This window comes from Miniopterus schreibersii (genome assembly GCF_964146895.1).
Source record: "Miniopterus schreibersii genome assembly, chromosome: 11".
Classification (NCBI taxonomy): domain Eukaryota; kingdom Metazoa; phylum Chordata; class Mammalia; order Chiroptera; family Miniopteridae; genus Miniopterus; species Miniopterus schreibersii.
The window spans coordinates 3,933,751-3,952,656 of NC_138111.1; the positions used below are offsets into that span (position 1 = coordinate 3,933,751).

At 59.5% G+C, this 18,906-nt stretch overlaps 1 protein-coding gene across 4 annotated transcripts in view; it reads right to left on the reverse strand.

Moving 5' to 3' along the window:
* Positions 1-18,906, reverse strand: part of RALGDS (ral guanine nucleotide dissociation stimulator) — a 42,560-nt gene that overhangs the window by 15,149 nt on the left and 8,505 nt on the right. For 2 of the 4 annotated variants that reach the window (XM_081150546.1, XM_081150548.1), the window contains exon 1: positions 7,416-7,687. The exons of 1 other annotated variant lie outside the window; for it this stretch is intronic. In XM_081150546.1, the coding sequence (XP_081006672.1) occupies positions 7,416-7,598 (183 nt within the window). In that variant the 5' untranslated portion in view covers positions 7,599-7,687. Of the gene's footprint in view, positions 1-7,415; positions 7,688-18,906 lie in introns of those variants that run through there. One more of the 4 variants, XM_081150547.1, reaches the window with a different exon arrangement.

Genomic DNA, 18,906 nt, shown 5'->3' on the forward strand with positions numbered 1-18,906 from the left:
TCCCCCACCCAGCAGCACCTCCCACACCCACACACCCCAAACAGCCCACGCTGGGGGAGGTCCAGCCTTTCCACCGAGGAGGGGAATTCCTCCTCCCGGAGCAGAAAAACAGAAACAGATGCAACTGTCCCCGCCTCACACCCCCTCCCTGCCTGGAAGAGCCCCTCGGAAGGGGGGTGCAGACAACGGGCTTCAGGGGCCTGTTAGCCCCGCCGTGCCCCATCCCAGCCAGGGCCCTGGCCACCCCCACATCTCCTCAAAGGTCCCAGAGACAGCCTCCCACAAAGCCCTGTCCCTCTCCTGGGGATTTCAGCCACATCTGGCCCAGCTGGGAGCCAAACAGCGTCCTGAGTGCCCGAGTCCCTGGCAGCAGTCTGGCTGGACCTGATGCAGGACCTGCCTGTCAGAGGGCGTTGGACTTGAACCCCCTGGGAGCCCACACAGCACCTGGCTCCCACTGGCCTCCATCCAGGCCTGCTGGACGGAGTGCTCCGGGCCAGGCTAACCCATGGGCGGGGCCAGCGCCTCAGGTCTAAATAGCGGCTCCGCAGTGAGCCATGGGCCTCGCTGGCTGTGAACAGCTGGCCGGCCCTGCCTGGGTGTCATGTGATCCCTGAGCCCTTCCCCCACCCTGGAGGGGCCCCCTCTGCCAGCCGGTTGGGGGGCAGGGCAGGATGCTGAGCCACACAGGCTGGGCTAGGGGAGTCACTGCCCTGTCGCACAGATGGGGAGCTGCTCTAGCCCAGGCGGAGCTAACCCTGCCTCCCTGGTTCCCTCACGCAGCAGACACAGGAACAAACCCAGGCCATTACAGCAGTTCTGAACGCAGGCACCATTTAAACCATCTACCGAGAGATGACCGGGGCAGACTCTAGAGCGAGTTCCCGGGTCCTGGACAGAGAGTGGCAGAGTGGGGCATCTGCTCCCTGCTCTCACCCCCTTGCCAGGGACAGAGAAGGAAAGCCGCCAACAGCCCAGGCATCCGCCCCCAGGATCCTCTGGGGCAGGAAGAGCAGGGCCCTGGTGCCCACAAATGACCCTGGGCCACCATGTTAGCAGAGCAGGCTGCCCTACAGCCCAGGAGCAGCAGTCATGTGGGCAGCAGGCCCCCAAGGACACTTTGGCAGGGGCTGGGAGCCCTTGGGGGAGGAGGGGGCTGGCCCAGCAAACAGATGTCCTGAGGGCAAGCGTCCTTGGGCAGCACTGAGCTGTTAGGGAGAAAAGAATGTCCCATGGATACTATGTCCTCAGGGGACAGAGCCTCCTGTCCCACCCAAAGCAGGCACCTGCTGACGTCCCCAGGGCTCTGGGACCCAGTAAGTAGCTGTGCATCACCTACACTGCCTGGCCTTTCACCACCTGGGTCGCGTGGAGTGAGGGTGGTGGGGTGCCCCAGGCCCTGGTGAGCAGAGGCCAGGAGAATGGGCACCCAGGGTGTCCCACACCCCACTGTCCCTCAGAGTACAGCCAAGAGCCCTGGGGACAAGGAGGAGAAATGGCCTGGGTGGCATCTGTTAATATGTCACTGGATCAGCCTTCTCAGGGTGGCAGGCCAGCAGGATGCTGTGTCTCCGAATGATTGCAGGCCAAGCCTAAATGCCGTCAAGGTTTGCCAGGGCAGTCCCACCCCTTATTTGGGGACAGACCTCATGGAACCTACAGGGCCTTTCCCCAGCCCAGCCACCTTTCCCGGCAGCAGCTCATGACTGCACCACCTCCCATCCTGATGAGCCCTCTGCTCCCGCTCATATACATTTCCTGTGGAAGTGACAACTAGGGGCCACAGATGCCCCTGGCTGCAGACTGGCTCCTCCTCAGGAGACCTGGCAAGGGCTGGGGCCAAAGGAGAGGGGCTCCGGCATACACTGCAGTCTCCTCTCCTGCACAGGAGAGATTCAGGTCCCTCAGGGAGGGAAGGGGTGGCTCCGGCCACAGGGCCTCCGTGTGCATCAGCTCACCACTCTGAACTGCTGCTTGGGTCCACCCCGTCACAGAGGCTGCCCCGAGGCCCTGACTCCCACCAGCCCCCTGCAGCCCTAGGCGCATGAGGCCCCTCTTCAGGGCCCACCAGACCCGAGTACAGTCTCTCACGAAGGGCTCTGACTCCAGCTCTGCTGAGCCCCTCAGCCCTCGGCCTCAGTGAGCTTCTGTGAAATGAGAAGAGCATCTCTCTAACATGATGACAGCGGCGGTCCTAAGAATGCTGGCAGCCCAGGCTGGCGCCTGGCACACGAAAGTGCCCAGCAAGCAGGACCTGATGCTGCTGCTGTAAAACACGGGGCACGCACACAGCCCAGAGCTGACGACTAAAAAACTCCCAGGAAACCTGTGGAAGGCCTGCCAGAGGCTCCTGAAACCTGGAGGGGGGCCAGGTCACCCTAAAGTCTATGGGTTGGAGCCAGCCCTGCAGCTCTCTGACTTTTTCTCCTTTTGTTCCGTTACAGGAGCTCAAATGTGAGACAGATCAAGAGGGCTGCTCAGCCCTCAGGAAGCCGAGGTACCCATTATACAGAGCTGGAGACTGAGGCCAAAAGGATGATCCAGGCTGAGAAGAGAACCAGGGCTTCTCAAGTCCTGGCACATCTCTTAGACTATAAGCCCAGGGCAGGTAGGATGACAATGCCAAATATGAGTGACCCTGCTGGTGTGGCAGCTAGGTGTCTTGCACTGAGCCCAGTGGCACAGACGGCCCCTAAGTGGCCTCAAGTGGGGAGAGGAGACCCAGCCTTCAGGCGGGCCTGGCCCACCACCCATCCTCCCTCCTGCCTGTCCAGGGCCAGGTCCTGACTGTTGGCCAGTGGGCCACCAGAGGCCAGGCCCACGAGGGGTCACAGCTGGTGATGGCTGAGGAGGAGGGTGGCCTGGTCCCTAGGGTGTAGGGTGGGGCTGGTTGAAAGTCCAGTCCCAACGCCGTGGACCACAGTGTCTAGCACCTGTGGCCTCTTCCTGGGCGCCAGGCCCTCGGCACACTCACCACATTTAAATCCTCCCAACACCCCCCGATGGATGAGGAAGGAGCCAGGTGGGGCACTCGCCCAGGTCACGAGCCAGGAAGCGGCAGCTGAGGCAGGGGCTCGAAGCCTGGCCTGTGACTCTAGTGTCCTAGAGAGACACATCTGGGCCTTGCTATACTGGTGGCTGCCATGGTCACAGCCTCAGAACAGAGTCTAGCCCCTGGTCACAGGGAGGTAGAAGAGACCAGTGACGGGAAGGACTGCCTCAGGTCACACAGCCAGTCGGGGAGGCCAGGCCCAACTCCCCGCACCCGCACCTCTCTCTGAAAGGGGGTGTCCAGGGCACCCACGCCGAGGTCAGCTACGAGAGCTAGACCCAGGAAGCACCACACTGACCTGGAGCCCAGGGTGTGGGCACTGCCCTGGAACCTGGTCAGGAAGCACAACTGGGCAGCCACCACCTACCGGGCTCTGATGCTGTGCCAGGCACTATGGGGACCACCTGTAAGGCCACCTGTCTCGCTCGTTCCTCACCAGAACCCTAAATGGAGGAACTGACACCAGGTCCATTTTATAGAAGAGGGAACTGAGGCTCAGGGAGCGGGAGCAGGTCCAGGGCTGCAGGGCCGAGCCAGCATTCCAGAGCCGCTCTTCCCCCTAGAGCCAAGCTCCTCACCAGCACGTTCAACTCTGCCTCTCGGTTCAAAAGAACAACACTACGCCTCCAGGCCTGACTGCAGAGCAAGCACCCAACACTTCCCTGGACAGGAGAGGAAAATGCCAAAGCAACACCCGCACCCAGATTCCCCACTCCCAGCCCTTTGCTGGGCGCTCCCGCCCTGCTCCCCTGCCCTCTGCTCACTCCCAGCCGTGGGCCAGCCTCCTGCTCTAGGCTCCAGGCAGCAGCAGGCAGATCCTCAGAGCTGAATCGGGGAGTCGCTTCACTGGAGCTGTGTGTCCAGGAACATGGTGTTTCTGGGCCTGTGAGGCTGGAGGCCCAAGCCTGGGACAGGGTGGCCATAGCACGGTGCCACGTCATGGTAGCCGTCTGGGCTGCCAGCCAGCAGCCCCTGAAACCGCCCCCACTGGCTCGCTCAGAGGCCAAACCAATTCCAATGAAGACGGGGCCTGGGTATGTCCAACTTCCAGGCGGAGGATGGGACCCCAGCCCTGCCCATGAGCCATCCAGCATCTCCTAGGGCTGACCTCCCCACCACCCGCTCCTGCTGCGCAGCCTTCCCTGAGCCTCCAGGGAAACAGCCCAGCAAGCTCAAGCATCTCGCAGCCAGAACCAGCCAGGTACCCACCCTTCTCCTGCAGCCCGAGGAGCAAAGCAAGAGGGGAACCAGAGGGTTTGTAGGGGCTCTGCAGATGGCAGACAGACAGACATACACCTTAGGCCATGCTTCTGGGGCCTCCAGATCAAAGGCCCTGGAGGTTGAAATGAAGACCTGCATACAGTGGGGTCAGGAGATCAGATGAGCCTGAAGGAGGCAGGGAGGGTGGAAGGAGACCCCGCTGTGTATCTCTACCCCAAGAACAGAGAAGCCTCCCGCATTCTGTTCCACCTATAGACTACACTTGGCCTTGTAGGCACACTGGGTCAGGATCCTGCCTCTGCCATTTGCTCGCTTAGAGAGGTTGTACAATCTAATCTCTGGTGCCTCAGTTGTTACATCTGTTAAATGGACTGTTGATAGTCCTGAACACAAAATGATGTAAGGCATGGAATTACTCAACACAGGGCCTCCCACAAAGTTCTGGCTCCTATGAGCTATTATTTTAAACCTTTGGGGGGCCAGCTGTGGGCTAGCTTCTTCCTGGAAGCTCCCCACAGTGTGCTCTAGCCCAAAGCACTTTGCCTTCCCCTGGTCTATAAGCATCCCTATCCCTCACTTGACCAGGGGGCTTCTGGGCTGCCTGGGCCTGGTTCTTTTCCCCACCACCACCCCAGCTCCAATGTCCTCCTCATGAACTTAAAATTGCCTCGATAGCAAGCCTTCTCTGATCCCTCTGGTCTCTTGCACACAGGCACCCAGGAGAACATAACTCATGCTTAAATCCTGGCTGCGTCCTTCTTGGCTGTGTGTTCGTTTAGATCAGGGACTTCCCTTCTTGGAGCTCCAGTCCCCTATAAACTGGGCCTGGCACCTGCTCTGGAGTATTGGGCAAAGCCAGCTGGAATGGAGTGGTGTCTGCATCCAGTAGATGCTACAGACTGGAGAACTGCCTGGGTGAGGCAGTGGCCTGCCCAGAGACAGGGCACAGGCCGGGTGAACTCCAGAAGCACAGAACCGCACAGGCTGAGCTGGGTCAGTGGTGGCTTGGCTCAGAATCAAGATGACGAGTGGGGAGATGCCCAGATGTGACAGGACATCTGGCAGCCCAGAGGGAAGGACGGGTGGAGGCTTGTAGGGGAAATGGGGGATGGAAGGCAGAAACGGCCTGGTGGTTTCCAGAGAGGACAGGGACCACAAGCAGGGCTGCCTCAGCTCTGGCACACTACAGCGACCAGGAAATCAGCCCCAGGATGGGAAGGGAGGGTTGGCAGGAGGGACAGGGACTTCCCCGCCCCCTCCACCGACCCATGGTAATGGTCATTGTGTTTGGTTTCCGGCAGTGGCCTCTTCTGCCAGGACCCTGGTTTTCCTGCCCCAGCCAGAAGCTTCCCCTTTGATTCTAAACAGTGGCCATGGCCTGGATCTAGTTAGTGCTGAGGCCCGGACAACAGCAGCAGGAGAGGGAGAGAGAGGGAGAGGAGGAGGGAAGGGGGGAGGGGAGGCAGAGACAAGGCCGACCCCTGGGCAAGGGTTGGGCTCATATCTGCCTCTCTCTCAGGTCCTCAGGGATGCATGGGGGGGGGGGGGGAGGCCAAGCAGCAGGCCCCACCCTGGCCAGGAACCTGCCTGGCCCCTGTGAGCATGCAGGCTAGACCCTCCCGGCACACAAAGCCCGACTGGCTGCCAGATGTAATGAAAGTCAGATGAGTGCTGGGCTGGTGTCAGGCCTCCCAGGGGTCCTGCTCCAGGCGCCAATGAAAGCCAAAGCTTTGGGTGGATGAGAGTCCTGAACACGCCAAGCCCAGGAGTAAAGGGTCTCCCAGGCTCGGGGTGCCCCCCAGAGCTCCCCCCATGCTAGGCATGGAGACACACTTTATCCTTGGGCAAATATACATCTAGGCCCTGTCTAGGTACTGGGGACACACAGAGACATAAGACCCAGGCTGTAAACTGCCAGCAATTACAACACACCAGGGCCTAAAATGATAAAGGGGGGTGCAGGACACCAAGGGGGCCCTAAACAGCAAGGGGGCTCAGGAACTTCACTGTTAAGGCTCTGGTTCGGCTTTGACGTGCTGAGCCCCTCAACCCAGGGCTGGCCTCCGACCGGGCCCCATGCCCAGGCAGAGTGGGGTGAGGGGCTCAATCCCTGGGTCTGCTGTCTCTGCTGCAGGGGTCAGGTGCACAGTCAGGCAGTTCAAGGAAGGTATCACTGCCCCCAGCCTGCATGACTCCATGACCCCCTGAACTCGGCTGCACAGAGCACACTGGAAACAAGTCCCTGACCCCCGCTGGTGACAAGCACATCTCCCCTTCTCTGAATCCTCTCAAATCTAAGGTGTTGGGACATTTTCCTTTCCTTTTTTTTACTTTTTATTTATTGACTTTAGAGAGGGAGGGAGGGAGAGATAGAGAGAAACATGGATTTATTGCTCTACTTATTTATGCATCATTTGTTGATTCTTGTATGCGCCCTGACCAGGGAGCGAACCTGAAACCTTGGCGTATCTGAACAGCGCTCTAACCAACTGAACTACCAGGCCAGGGCTGGTGTTGGGGCATTTTCTAATCAAGCAGCAATGAGTCAGTCACTCCTCCGGGCACAGGAGGTCCCTGTCCCAACCTCCCTGCCTGGACACCTGACCCCACAGGTTGGAGGCCTGCTTCCCCCCCACTCCCCTCCTCTGAGCAGCCCTGAACACCAGATCTACCTCTGACCCGAAAGAAGGAATGTCTGGAAGGCCACTGTGGTCCAAACCACCTCTGGGGATTCCAGGAGTGTGCCGCCCTAACCACTAGTTCGTCACCTGTATTGCGAAGCTAACTGCCTGTGCAAGCCGGGGCCGGCACGGAGGGTGCCACAGGGCCCAGCCCCTGCAGTCGGGAGCTCGCAGACGTAAACAGACAATGACAGCCCGCGGAGTCAGGTCTCTCTGGGCTGCAGGGGCACGAGGCTGGCACACCTGGGCTCAGTGAGGGCAGGCACTGGGATGGGTAGAGGGGCCAGTAGACCCAGTTCTGGCCCCTAAACTGCTGGACCGGCTGCGCTGGCGGCCCCCACGTCCCCCTTGCTGCCCTGAGGTTAGAGCAAGGAGGGGGATTTCTGCAGGACCCTCCTTCCCGAACGATCAGGACGCTGGGCGCCCGCCCACCCTTCCCTGGGCCGCGCTGGCTCACCCACCTCCAGGCGCGGCAGGTCGGGGTCGAGCTGCGTGAAGCTGTGCAGCACCACCGGGCAGCTGTCGGGGCCGCCCACCTCCAGGCGCACGGCGTCCCACACGCTGCGGCTCCGCCGGGAGCCCGGGAACAGCGGCTCGGCGCAGCCCGCAGGCCCGGCCGCCTCGGCCCACATGCGCTGCACCATGGGCGGCTCGCAGCGGTCGGGCGGCCGGCCGGGCCGCGGGACCCGGGGCGGCGCGGGCGGCGGAGGCCCGCGCGGCTCGGCGCTGCCTGCGCTCTGCGCCCGCCCCGCCCCGCTGAGGTCAGGCCGGGGGCGGGGCCGCGCCCGGGGGCGGGGCCTGCGGCGTGGGGGCGGGGCCTGCGGCGTGGAGGGGCGGGGCCGGAGATGCGGAGGGCGGCGAGTGCGTGCGGGCGCGGCGCCCGCGAGCCTCCCGGCTGCGCGTGTGCTTCGGGGAACGGGCGTTGGGTGTGTATTGGGGCTGCGGCCACCGCGATTAGGCACTTTGCGTGGGTTCGTGCGCTCGCGCAGTGTGTGCTGGGTAGGTGTGTGACTTGTGTACGCGTGGAGTCAGAGGCCCTGGAGTCAGACCCACCTCCCACAATTCCAGTTAAGCCCCTCCCTAGCTCTGTGGCCTTGGACAAGTTGCTTAACCTCTCTGAGCCTCAGTTTCTTCATCTGAGAGCATTCCACCGGGTTACTGACCAACAGCACTCAGCTGGCGCCTGGGCCCTGTTGTGAGCTCCGGAGTCCTGGAACCACGGTCCTGTCTTTGGTGCCCACGTGCATCTGGAAGGCCTGAGTGTTGGGGTGTGTGTTTGGTGTGCGGAGAGGGGCCTTTGCCTTACTATCTCCTTTCTGCTACCTGAGGAGGAGCAGTCAGGGAGGTGAGGGGAGAAAGGAGACCAGGCATCACTGGGCTGAGGGATAAAGGCCTTCAAGGGTAAGAGATCAAGAAGTACAAATACCCGCTGGGGCACCTGCCGCTGGCCTTGTCAGCTGGGACCACTTGTGTCCTCAGGTACAGGTGAGGGAGGAAGTGAGGTTGCTGAGGGCTGGGGAGGCAGCAGGGCTCGGAAGCCTTCTATGCTTTCTAGAAACCAGTGGGGTGGGAAGAAGGATCCTGGAGGTTACCTAGAGAGTGTCTGTAGATGGATAAATGAACAGATCCCCCCCACCGCCACACACACACCTAACCCAATGCTGGGGCCTCGGGCGTCAGGCCTCAACCCTCACTGAGGCCCATAATCACTGTTAGCAGCCCTGCCAATGCCACCAACGTCCCCAGAACCGGTCCCATGCCATTAGGCCTCCGTTTCTCACCTGTAAAACAAGAGGGCAGGACCACACTACACATAACCACAGCATATGTTGCACACCCACCGTGTGCTAAGCCTCAGATATCCACGGACAGTAGGGCCCCAGCAAGCTCCTACTGTGTGCCCACCTAAGCACCCAGGGACAGTGAGGGTGGAAAACAATTTGGGATTCTATTAAGCACATTAAAAACACTATGCCCTTTGGCCCGGTAATCCCACTCTTAGGAATTCACCCTCAGGTGGCAGCCGAGATGTGGACATGGATTCCTATAAGAGCATGTTTATGGAAACCTTGGTCCTATAAGAGAGGGCCCTACTCTTCAAGTCCTGGTGGTTATTCTGGACTCTACTACAGTTTTCCTTCTCACTTGTCTGAATTTTCTATTTCTAAAATTGTTTTATAATCACACATGTAATAAATGCTGTTTTTGTTTGTTTTTAAGCAAGATGCGTAGATTGGATTTGGCATGGAGGTCCCTAGGAAGGGGGTTAGGAAGGTTCCATGACCTGACCCTGGGGAGGGTGAGGTGGGGAGGGTACATTTAGAAGGATGACCTCAAAGAGCAACCAAGGGGTGACCAGGACAGCTGACGCTGCCCTCTGGCTCAAAGTTTCTCCTCCCAGCCCTTCTCCTGGGGCCAAGCTCTCAGAACTTGCCAAATGAATCCAGCACCAGCCGGGGGTGTACTTTCTCTCCCAGGGAGGGGCCTGGGAAACAAACTCAGGCCCATTTTACAGCTGGGAAAAGGGCCCCCAGAGACCATGTAACTCATGAGTGCACAGAGGAGTGCACCCAACGCCACCACCTCTCTGGCTTTGAAGGTCCTGGGTGTCAGGTAAGTGGGGGAGGGGAGACGTGGGCAGTTTCATCACTACACATGCCCTCGCTTTGGGACTCCCCTCTGGGGTCCCGGTAAGCCTGCTCATGGCTCAGCTGTGTGCACACATGCATGCACACACACACACACACACACACACACACACACACACACACACACACACCTAGTTCCCAGGGTGGCAGTGTGGCATAGACAGGCTCAGGCACTGAAAGGCTGGGTTTGAATCCAGCCCCATCCCTTTCTTACTGTGTGACCCCATTCCCCCAGCAGGTCACCTCACCTTCAAGCATTCTCCTGTGTGAGGGGGCATAACTAACAAGACTGCACAGGCAGAGCACGTCTCGTGGAAGGGGCTGCTGGGAGGAACAGCACAGAGCACTGTAGGACCCATGGGATTATTTTAACCTGGCATCACTCCTTTCCTCCTTGTGCTCACGGTGCGCCCCGACCCCAGCTGTCCCAGGTTCCCAGCCTTTCCCTGTGGAGTGCACCTACCCTTTCTTGGCCGTCATGAGAAACCCCTGAGTACACCACTATGCTGTACGGGCCGTCCTACACGTGGGATGGTGCTCACAGAGGATGCTCCAAAGACAGGCTTTGAACAGACAGCCAGGCACAAGGCCCAGACCAAACCCAGCCCACACGTGCATTTTGTTTGGCTAGCAAAATGTTTTTCAATTTTTGAGCCAACCGTGAAAGGTCAGGTGATTTCACATAAAAATCCACGTTTCTGGCTTTTCCTGTAACTTCAGGTGACCTGGCCACACAAGGTCTGTGTTCCCATAAGCAACAGGAGGCTGGGAGGGAGCTGACCAGCAGCTGTCCCCTCCAGCCAGGGCATGTCTGGGTTTGCCACAGGCCCCACTGGGCCTTCTATCACTCCCTGGCTTAGAGGCCCCCTGAACAGCCACCTCCTGTTTAAGGGAAAGGCGTGCTCAGGCCAAACCTGGGGCCCCTTTCCCTTCCAACTTTCATCCCACCATGGTCCCCTTAACATAAGTTAGCCAGAGAAGTCTTCACCCTTCAAAAGCTCCCCCCACCTCGCCCCGCACATCCTCAGGCAGAAGACCAACTGCTAGGTGAGGCACTAACTGCATTTCTGGGTCTCTCTGGCCACACCCAACCAGGCTCACACAGAACTGCACCAATCCCCAGGGCTTCCAGCCATCATCTCCTCCGCCTCGCCCATACTTCCCGCCTCCCCCTCCCCCCTGATGGGTGAATCACAGGGCCCTCTGGGCAGCTCTTGGAAGGTCTGCCAGGTGTGTAGTGGCTCAGAGCAAGAACTGGGCTCAAGGCAATGTCAGGATAACCACAGGCCTTGGCATCACCTCCTCCAACCTGGGCTTGGCCAAACGCACGAAGGAAGCGGGTGGCCCAGTGAGGACCAGAGGCCAGGTTCCAGGTCAGGCCTTGGTGGAAAAGCTGTTACCTCTCTTGGAAGGTCAAGGTTACCCTGTCTGTCTGCCTTTTGTGGTCTATATTTAGAGTCCAGGGAGGACACGAAGAGGGTGTGGCCTGGCCAGGCTCCTCCGTCATTTCCCCCACACAGACATCACCATTCCTGGCCTGCCTGGGTCCTGGGGTGGCCCTCTGTGGGCGGATGAGCACAGACCTTGGCAGGAGGTGACACACCTGAGCCCAGTGTGGGAGCGCCTGTAACAGCGGGTGGGCGTGGCTTAGCCCCACCTCTGCTGCTAGGTTTCTGGGAACCTCCAGGGGCCTCTCTTCCTTCAAAGAAAGAGGAGATCCCCACAGGCAGGGGGCAGAGCCCAGAGGTGGTCAGGAGGCAACCTCCAAGCCTAAGGAGACCATGCTGGGTGGAGGGTGTGACATCATCACCCCAAATCTCTGACCTCACTGGGCATTACTGTCCCAGGACAATGAGAACAAGATATATCAACGCCTGGAGCCACAGAAACGGCCCGCTCTGGGATGCCATGAGCACGTTGTAGGCTTGCCGTCCTCCCCGGAAAGGAGCGCTCACAGCCCCTGCCGCTGACCCTTGGAGGCTGACAGACACTCACAGAGCAAGCGCACAGTCCAGGGTCACAGCCATGAATGCCGTCTACACAGTGGGAAGTGGGCTGCCCCAACATGCCAGGGGCACTGACACTTGACACCTCTAAAGGCTACCAAACCAACAGGTGACAGCCTGAGGAGGAAGGCAGGAGAGGACAGATGAAGAGAAGCAGAGGGGACACAGACAGAGACCGAGACTGACACTGAGCCTGGAACCCGGAGAACAAGAGACGGGCAGGGTGAGAAATGGAAGCAGAAGGCACCTCCCTCACAGAGCCCACGCTGGTGAGCACTGGGCACACATGGCCCGGCAGGTCCCGGTCTCAGCCCCAAACCTGTCCCCAAGCGGGGGTACTGATCAGGAGGCAGCACTGTCCCACAGCAGAGCTGGGTGGGAGACACCATACCCTGCCTGAGAAATACCCATCACACCCGAGGGACCCCAGCGTGCCCCTGACCTCCCCTCCTCTGCTGGGTGCTCAGCCAGCTGTCACAACACCATGGGGCCGGGAACAACCCAGGCCCAATGGCACCATTCTTTCCTGTGTGTTTGGGAAACTTCCTCAAGATCTGGAGCCAAGATATGTTCAAGCCCCTGCTCTGCACCTTCCCAGGCTGTTTCACCCCCCCCCACACACACACACACAGCCTCAGAACGTCCATCAGTAAGATGGGAACAACAACAATAATAATACCACCACCTGGTTCTCAGGAGAGCCGAGGGTAAAACAAAGCACAAAAGTCCTTTGTAATCTGAGGAGCACCTAACACAACCCAGGGCCGCCCACCGGCCCGACCGGAGGGCTCGCTCGGACGGGCCCAGGAGCAGGCAGACAGACCGGAGGGCTCGCTCGGACAGGCGGGCGCCACAGGCAGCGCTCCCCCTTCTCTCACACCCAGTGGCAGGTGGAGACTCCCCTGTAGCGGCTTCCAGCCAAACTCCTTCAACAAGTTCCCACGGGAGGGGAAGACCAGGCGAACCACCCAGCCTCTTGCAGCGGCACTGGTTGCCCTGGGAACTCACCTCCGAGGCTGGGGCTAGCAGAGGTGTTGGCCAAGGTGTGGGGCTCCGGATAGTAGGACTAGGACGGCGGGCAGTGGCCCACCTCCTGGCGGTCACCACAGAGATGCAGGCAAGGAACACCCAGCCCTTCCTGCCCTTGGGCACCCCAGGCCTGGCTTCCCGGGCCATGGTGGGGTGGAACCCGGGCTCCTCGGGAAGGCCTCTGCCAGTCTGCCTGTTTGTCCACCTGCCCCAGTGGAATCGAGCACCCGAGTGCCTAGACCTGGTGTCACTCACATGGCTGTCATACTTGCTCCCATGACGGGCAGGGCCAGGAATTCCCGCTTGTACCAGGCCACGGGCCAGCCAAGGGAGTGTGGATGGGGCTCTATCCTGAGGGGCCAGTGGCTCCAGCTCAGACCTGCTATCTTGGGGTGAGCCTAGCCGTCTCCTCCAACACCCCGGGGCCCTGTACTGGTTCCCCCTGCCTGTGGAGGAATCACACCTAGAGTCGGAAAGGTGGCAGGTACAAGTCACCGAGATCAAAACCAGGCTCAGCCAGCGGGGGACCAAGTGTGTGTGAACCAGCCAGGTGCTGTGGGGGGAACACCCAAGATCCCGCTTACTCTAGGCCCTGGCCTCATCCTGGAAGCCTCCTCTCCCACTCAGAGCGCCTCCACCCCTGGCACCCAGGTAAGGGATTTCATTTTAAACTGCAGAACCAAAGTAGGGTTGCCAACTGTTTAGTTTGCCAAGTAGGGTAGTATAAAAAACAATACTGTCACCACAATTACCATTATTTCAGAAGACGCCAACAGTAACCAAGAGGGCATGCTGTCAGGAAAAGGGGTGGTCGATAAATTAATACATTTAAGAAAAACTCATAACCTTGCCTCCATTTTTCTCATTTTTGCTGTAAAAGCAGACAGTAGAAGCCATGGACCAAGTCCAACACCCATTCGACAAATGGAAAAACTGAGGCTCGGGGGAGCAGGGACTTGCCCACGACCTCACAGGGAGAACGCAGGACCCGTCTGTGCAGAGCTCAGCAGAGCCCACAGGCGCTCCTGCTGCCAGGTTCAGGGCCCGCGTCCCCAAACCCAGAGGTGCCGGGGCGACCCAGAGGCGGAGGGCCCGGGCTGCTTCCTTACCCTCCTGGGAGCCTGGTGGGCAGCTGGCTGGGGCCGCAGGGCTGTGCAGGTAGGGAGCAGAGGGGGGCCCGCAGAGGCTCTGGAGCCAGCCTGCAGGCACATGATGGGCCCCGCAGGCCGCCCTGCCACCGAGCCCCACCAGGCCAGCTCTGGCTCTTGAAATGTCTCACATCCTGTTCCGGTGGCTTTGTGGGGCACGTGGGACACAGCTGAGCAGGCGGCTCGGAGCCCGTGAGCAGAGACCTGGTTCCACGTGGGACCTGCAGGTTCCTCTTTCTCCCTGAGCCTCAGTTTCCTGATCCATTGGGGGGGGGGGGTACAGAGGTTCTTCAAACTCAAATCCCGCCCTCCCCAGCCCTCCCCGGAGCTCTCAACCTTGAACTCCCACCCCTAGGAGGGGACGTGGGTGCGCATTAGAGGCAGAGGGCTGGGTGGGTGGGTATCAGAGAAATGAAGCTGGGGGTTCCAGGTGGACCCTGCAGCAGCGACATTCCCGCCTCTCTGTGCCAACCCTCATGCCCAAGGCCAAAGTACATCTCCCCCTGCTGCCAAGTCCCTTCAGTGGCTTCTGTTCCACCCCCAGGAGAATCCAAAGTCCTCCCTGCCCCCAGCCCCTGAGTGCTCACCTCCACCCAGGCACCCCTGCAGGTTCTCCTCCCCACTCCCACGCCTCCTGCGTCACTACAGCCTGCTGTGCAATGGGGACACTTAACCTTGACCTTCGAGCAACAGCAGAGGTGACCAGGCTCAGAATCAGCCAGCTCTAGGACCCTGGGCAAGTGACTTAGCATCTCTGGGCCTCGGTTTCCTCATTTGTAAAATGGGCACATGGATGCTGGAGGATCTAACGGGAACTCAGCATGGGCCTGGCTCGCGGTCAGCCCTCAGGGGACCTGCACTTTGAGCATCTCCCACGGTTACAGGCCTGCCCAAGTGCCTGGCATGTAATAAATACTGAGTGAACGTTGGCAGGTGTTGCCCCTGCGCCAGGAGTACTGTAGCCTGCTCGGTCCCCGAGAGCAAGCTCCAGATGGCAGTCCGCGGTCTGTCTGCTCGGCGTGGGCCCTGCAACTGGATCCCAGTGGAGAACTCAGAAATGCCAGTTGTCGAAAAGCAGCAAACCGTGCTGGGCGCTGCAAGGCAACCCTGGCCCCCAGGCAGGGAGGCCACAAGGGTGGCACAGAGCCACACTCAGGTCCACCCCTTCCCGAGGGTAGGCTTGCACAACAGGCCAGAGGGTTTGATCTTGAGCAGACTCCAGCAGGACCAGGTGAGGCAGGGCTCGGTAGAGCTCCAAGGAGGGAGACAGCCCTGGGTACCTGGCCTCTCAGCCCCATGTTGCCAGCTGTCAGGAGTGTGACCTCGGATATCCCTTGCTGCAGTCTGGTCCCCCTGGGAGCTCTCCAGAGCCTTTGGGGGCATTAGATGAAATGAGGGGCATTCCCTGAGCTGTGGCCTCATCTCAAGGTGAGACCATGGCCTAGTGCTATAGAAGGAACCAATGGGAGAGGGGATGGGAGAGCATTTCCATCTGTGTGAATGTGTGTGAGCGCAGGGGAGAGCTTGAGAGGCCCTTGGAGTAAGAGGGGGTAGGGGGTGATGGGGACCCATTGTGAACCAGGCTGCCCTCTTAGGTATGTCTGTGTATTGTCTTGGATTTAACAAGCATTTACTGAGTGCTTCCCAGGAACCAGGCGTCGTGCAGGGAACCACATCTCTCTTCCATAGCTCCTGTGCCCAAACTAGCCTTTCTGGGCTCTTCTCCAACTACCACCCCTCTCAGCCTCCCAGCCTGTCACCCCCCCATTTCCCCTGCCCCAGCCTCTAGCACAGGTCTGCCTGGCCTCAGTGCCCAGGTTGGGGCTATTTCTTTCAGAGCCAGGCCAGGCTTGGCCTGAGTCACAGCTGCAGGCAAGAAAGGCAGGGCCTTGGGACGGGAGGAGCAAGTGCACCCAATCCTCCTCCCAAGGAAGGAAAGCAGAGGCGCCTTTGTTCCCTGTGGGTCTGGTGTCACCATATGGTGTGCCACATCACTGTCACCACCTGGAATGAAGACCGGACTGCAGACAGTTAGGGACAGTTAGGGACATTCCATCTGCACCCCTACCACTTTGCTGCGTGCAGAGGCTTGGCCTACAGGGGACTTCATTTGCACCTACTGTGCCTGGAGCTCTGTGCAGCCATGGCCTCTGGGAGCACTCACACCAGCCCTGACCACTGTCACACCAGATGGTTCCACTCTCCCCTTGTGGTAGGAGGTTAGACAGACATGAGCAGAGCAAGGACGCTGGGTCAGGTACAGAAGGTCATCAGGGCAGAAAGCTCGGGGTGCCTAGCAACCAGCAAAACGGGGAAAACAAGGCCCTGGCCCCCAGGGTGACCCCCTGACCTTTCATGTTGCTGGTCACACGGCTTGGACCTTCCCCGACTTCTCCTTGGCCTCATGCGACTCCCATGCAGGCCCTTGCACCACCACCCCCTTAGGCCATTAACCCTTAGGGATAACATCTAGGCCTCAGCTGGGTTTCAGCTCCAGGCCCAGAAACGCAGCAAAACCAGACAAGCGACGCCATGGCTGACATCAGGACCCACTGCACTGACTAACGACCCCCTGCCCTGGCGCTGACCAACCAGTGGAGACCAGGACCCTGAAAGGACACACCTGGAAAGCTGCTGAATATTCTATTGAGACCCTCCCCTGGGACCACCCCTAAAATCCCAGCCCTTAAAAGCCCTTAGGCCCGGAGGGCCCCGCAGCCCTCCCTCTCCCCTCTGAAGCTGAGCTTGCCAGCTCCTTCCCGCCTTTCCCATCACCCTCCCCTTCCCCGGCAGGCCTGTTACCTTTACCCTTCTCTCTCCTAAACTCCAAGGGCCCCTCTTTAGCCTCTGTAACTTGTTACCTGAGCCCATTTTTTCTACCCCTGTGACTTTCTAAATAAACTTTCATAATTTGAGTCTTGGCTCTGAAATCTTTCTTAGCCAAACCTCAAGTACGGAGGTTGCTGAACTACGGTCCTGTCTGACTCCTGGTGCTGTTCTCGCTGCCAACACCCTCACTTTTCCCAGGACACCGAGGTCAATATGACCTGCCAACGGTCCCACAGTGCTCTGCCTTCCATGCCAGGTGGCCGTGGGAATATCGCACCTGGCCAGCCACACACCAGCCCAGACATAACAAAAACCGGCTCACAGACACGTGTGCACAGATGTGCTCCAACGCTCCTCTCTGCCCAGACTCAAGCCCTCTCTGGGGGAGGACTCCTGGGGGGGGCCTGCTACAGCCCACATCTGTGGGGGCCTCTCCCCCTTCCCAGCTCCTGGGGGCAGGCCCTGGTGGAGGTGAAGCGCCTTGTTGATAAACACTGCGTGGCTGTCGCTAGGAGCTGTGACTCAGCCAGAGTGGTGACTCCTCTCAAAGCTGTTTACACAGAACGACATCCTGTCCAGGAAGCAGATAGGAGAGGCCTCGCCTGGCTTTTGCTCCTGTTTCCTGCAGCCTTCTGACCTGACTCGGGGTTTGGCTGGGGGCTAGGGGCAGCCCAGCTCCCCTCCCCCTCATTTCTGGGAACCTGAGGCCCATGATCAAGTCGCTTAACACACATTCCCTGCCAGCCTGGCTCTGTTAGGTAGGGGTGACGCCACAGCTGTGAAAGCCAGTGACCCAGCCCCTGAGCCAGGAAGAGGGAGGGCGTAGGTGCAGGCATGCTTCCATACCTGGCCTCTCCCCCCTCTTCGGCTCTGACTGAGAGACTCCAAGGGACCAATGCACTGCAAGCATCGGACACCCTACAACCTAGAGGCAAATACTTGCCCACACTTAGATGCCCTGGAGGTGGGAGCAGCTCCTACAGCCCCTACTCCCCCAGAGCCCAGCCAGGCCCTGCCTTTGGTGCTCCTCCACGGGGACAAAGCACTTTCCCACTCAGAATCTGATGAAGCCACAGTAATTATCTGTTGTCGAACTGAGAAAATCCAGGCCCAGAGAAGGGAAATAACTTGCCCAAGGCTGCGTAGCAGGTCAGTTCCAAGGTGAGGTGCACAGCAGGCCTATCGGCCCCCAGGGCAGCTTGCTTTCCTCCACTCTGCACCAGGTTCAAGATCACAAGTGGATTTGTTCCCAGCAGCATAGGCAGGCTTGGGACTGCTGGGTCCCTGTCAGCAGGGTGGATGGTCTGTCCCCTGTATGAGGCCCAGCTCTGGATTCTGACTTCCATTTCCCATTTGCCCTCCCCACCAACCCAGTGACTAAGCCCGAGTCAGGGACCCCTTAGCATTTCCACTATTCACTGATGTGCCGGTATGGCTATCATTTAATTGTCACGATACATGAGGCAGGTTTGCAGGTGAGTTTGGAGACAAAAACTTGGAGATGGTACCAAACTCACCCAAAACCACACAGCAGTCTGGTATTGAGGCTGGTGCTCCCAGCTGCTCCTCGCCTTCTACAACAAGAGCCCAGAACGATTCTATCCCCATGGGACCTTCTGTGGGCAGGGCCCCTGCTTTCCAGGAGGCTTGATGGGGGCTGCAGCCTCAGAGTGACTCGTAGAAGGACAGCCTCCAGAAAAGGGAGACCTGGGGAACCCCCAGAATGGTTGAGCCACAGGAAGCACCTGCTGAGGGACAAAGGGGGGGTGTTTGTTTTGGAAACTTAGGTTTGGCCCCACCCCAGGCAGAAGAGTAACCCAGGGTCGGCGGCTCCGGCTGCTGTTAGCCTGCCACAGGGATCCCTTGCGTTGGCTGGCCTTTTACCAACCCACTGAGTCATACAGGTTGCTGAGAAGCTGAAGATCCGAGAATCCAGGCCCTGCCCCAGCCGCTCCCGCTGGCGTCATGCCCGGCAGGAGCCAGCGTTGCCAAGGGCACCGGCAGCCCCCTCCCATGGCAGATGAGGCCAGCTCCCTGCCCTCTCGGGCCTGCCCCCACATCCAGCTCCCAAGGAGCCCAATGTTCAACTTTGAGAACTTTAAGAGTCGAAGCGGCAGCTCCGAGCTAGGACTCTGCATTCAAACCCCCAGCCTGCCACTTACTGGCTGGGGGAAGTTGGCAGGTTACTTCCCTTGCTGAGCCTCAACCTGGGCCATGCGTGGGATGACCTCTGCCTCCAAAAGCCTGCCCGGGTTAAATGAAATATCGGCTGGAAGCACTTAGGACGGGGCC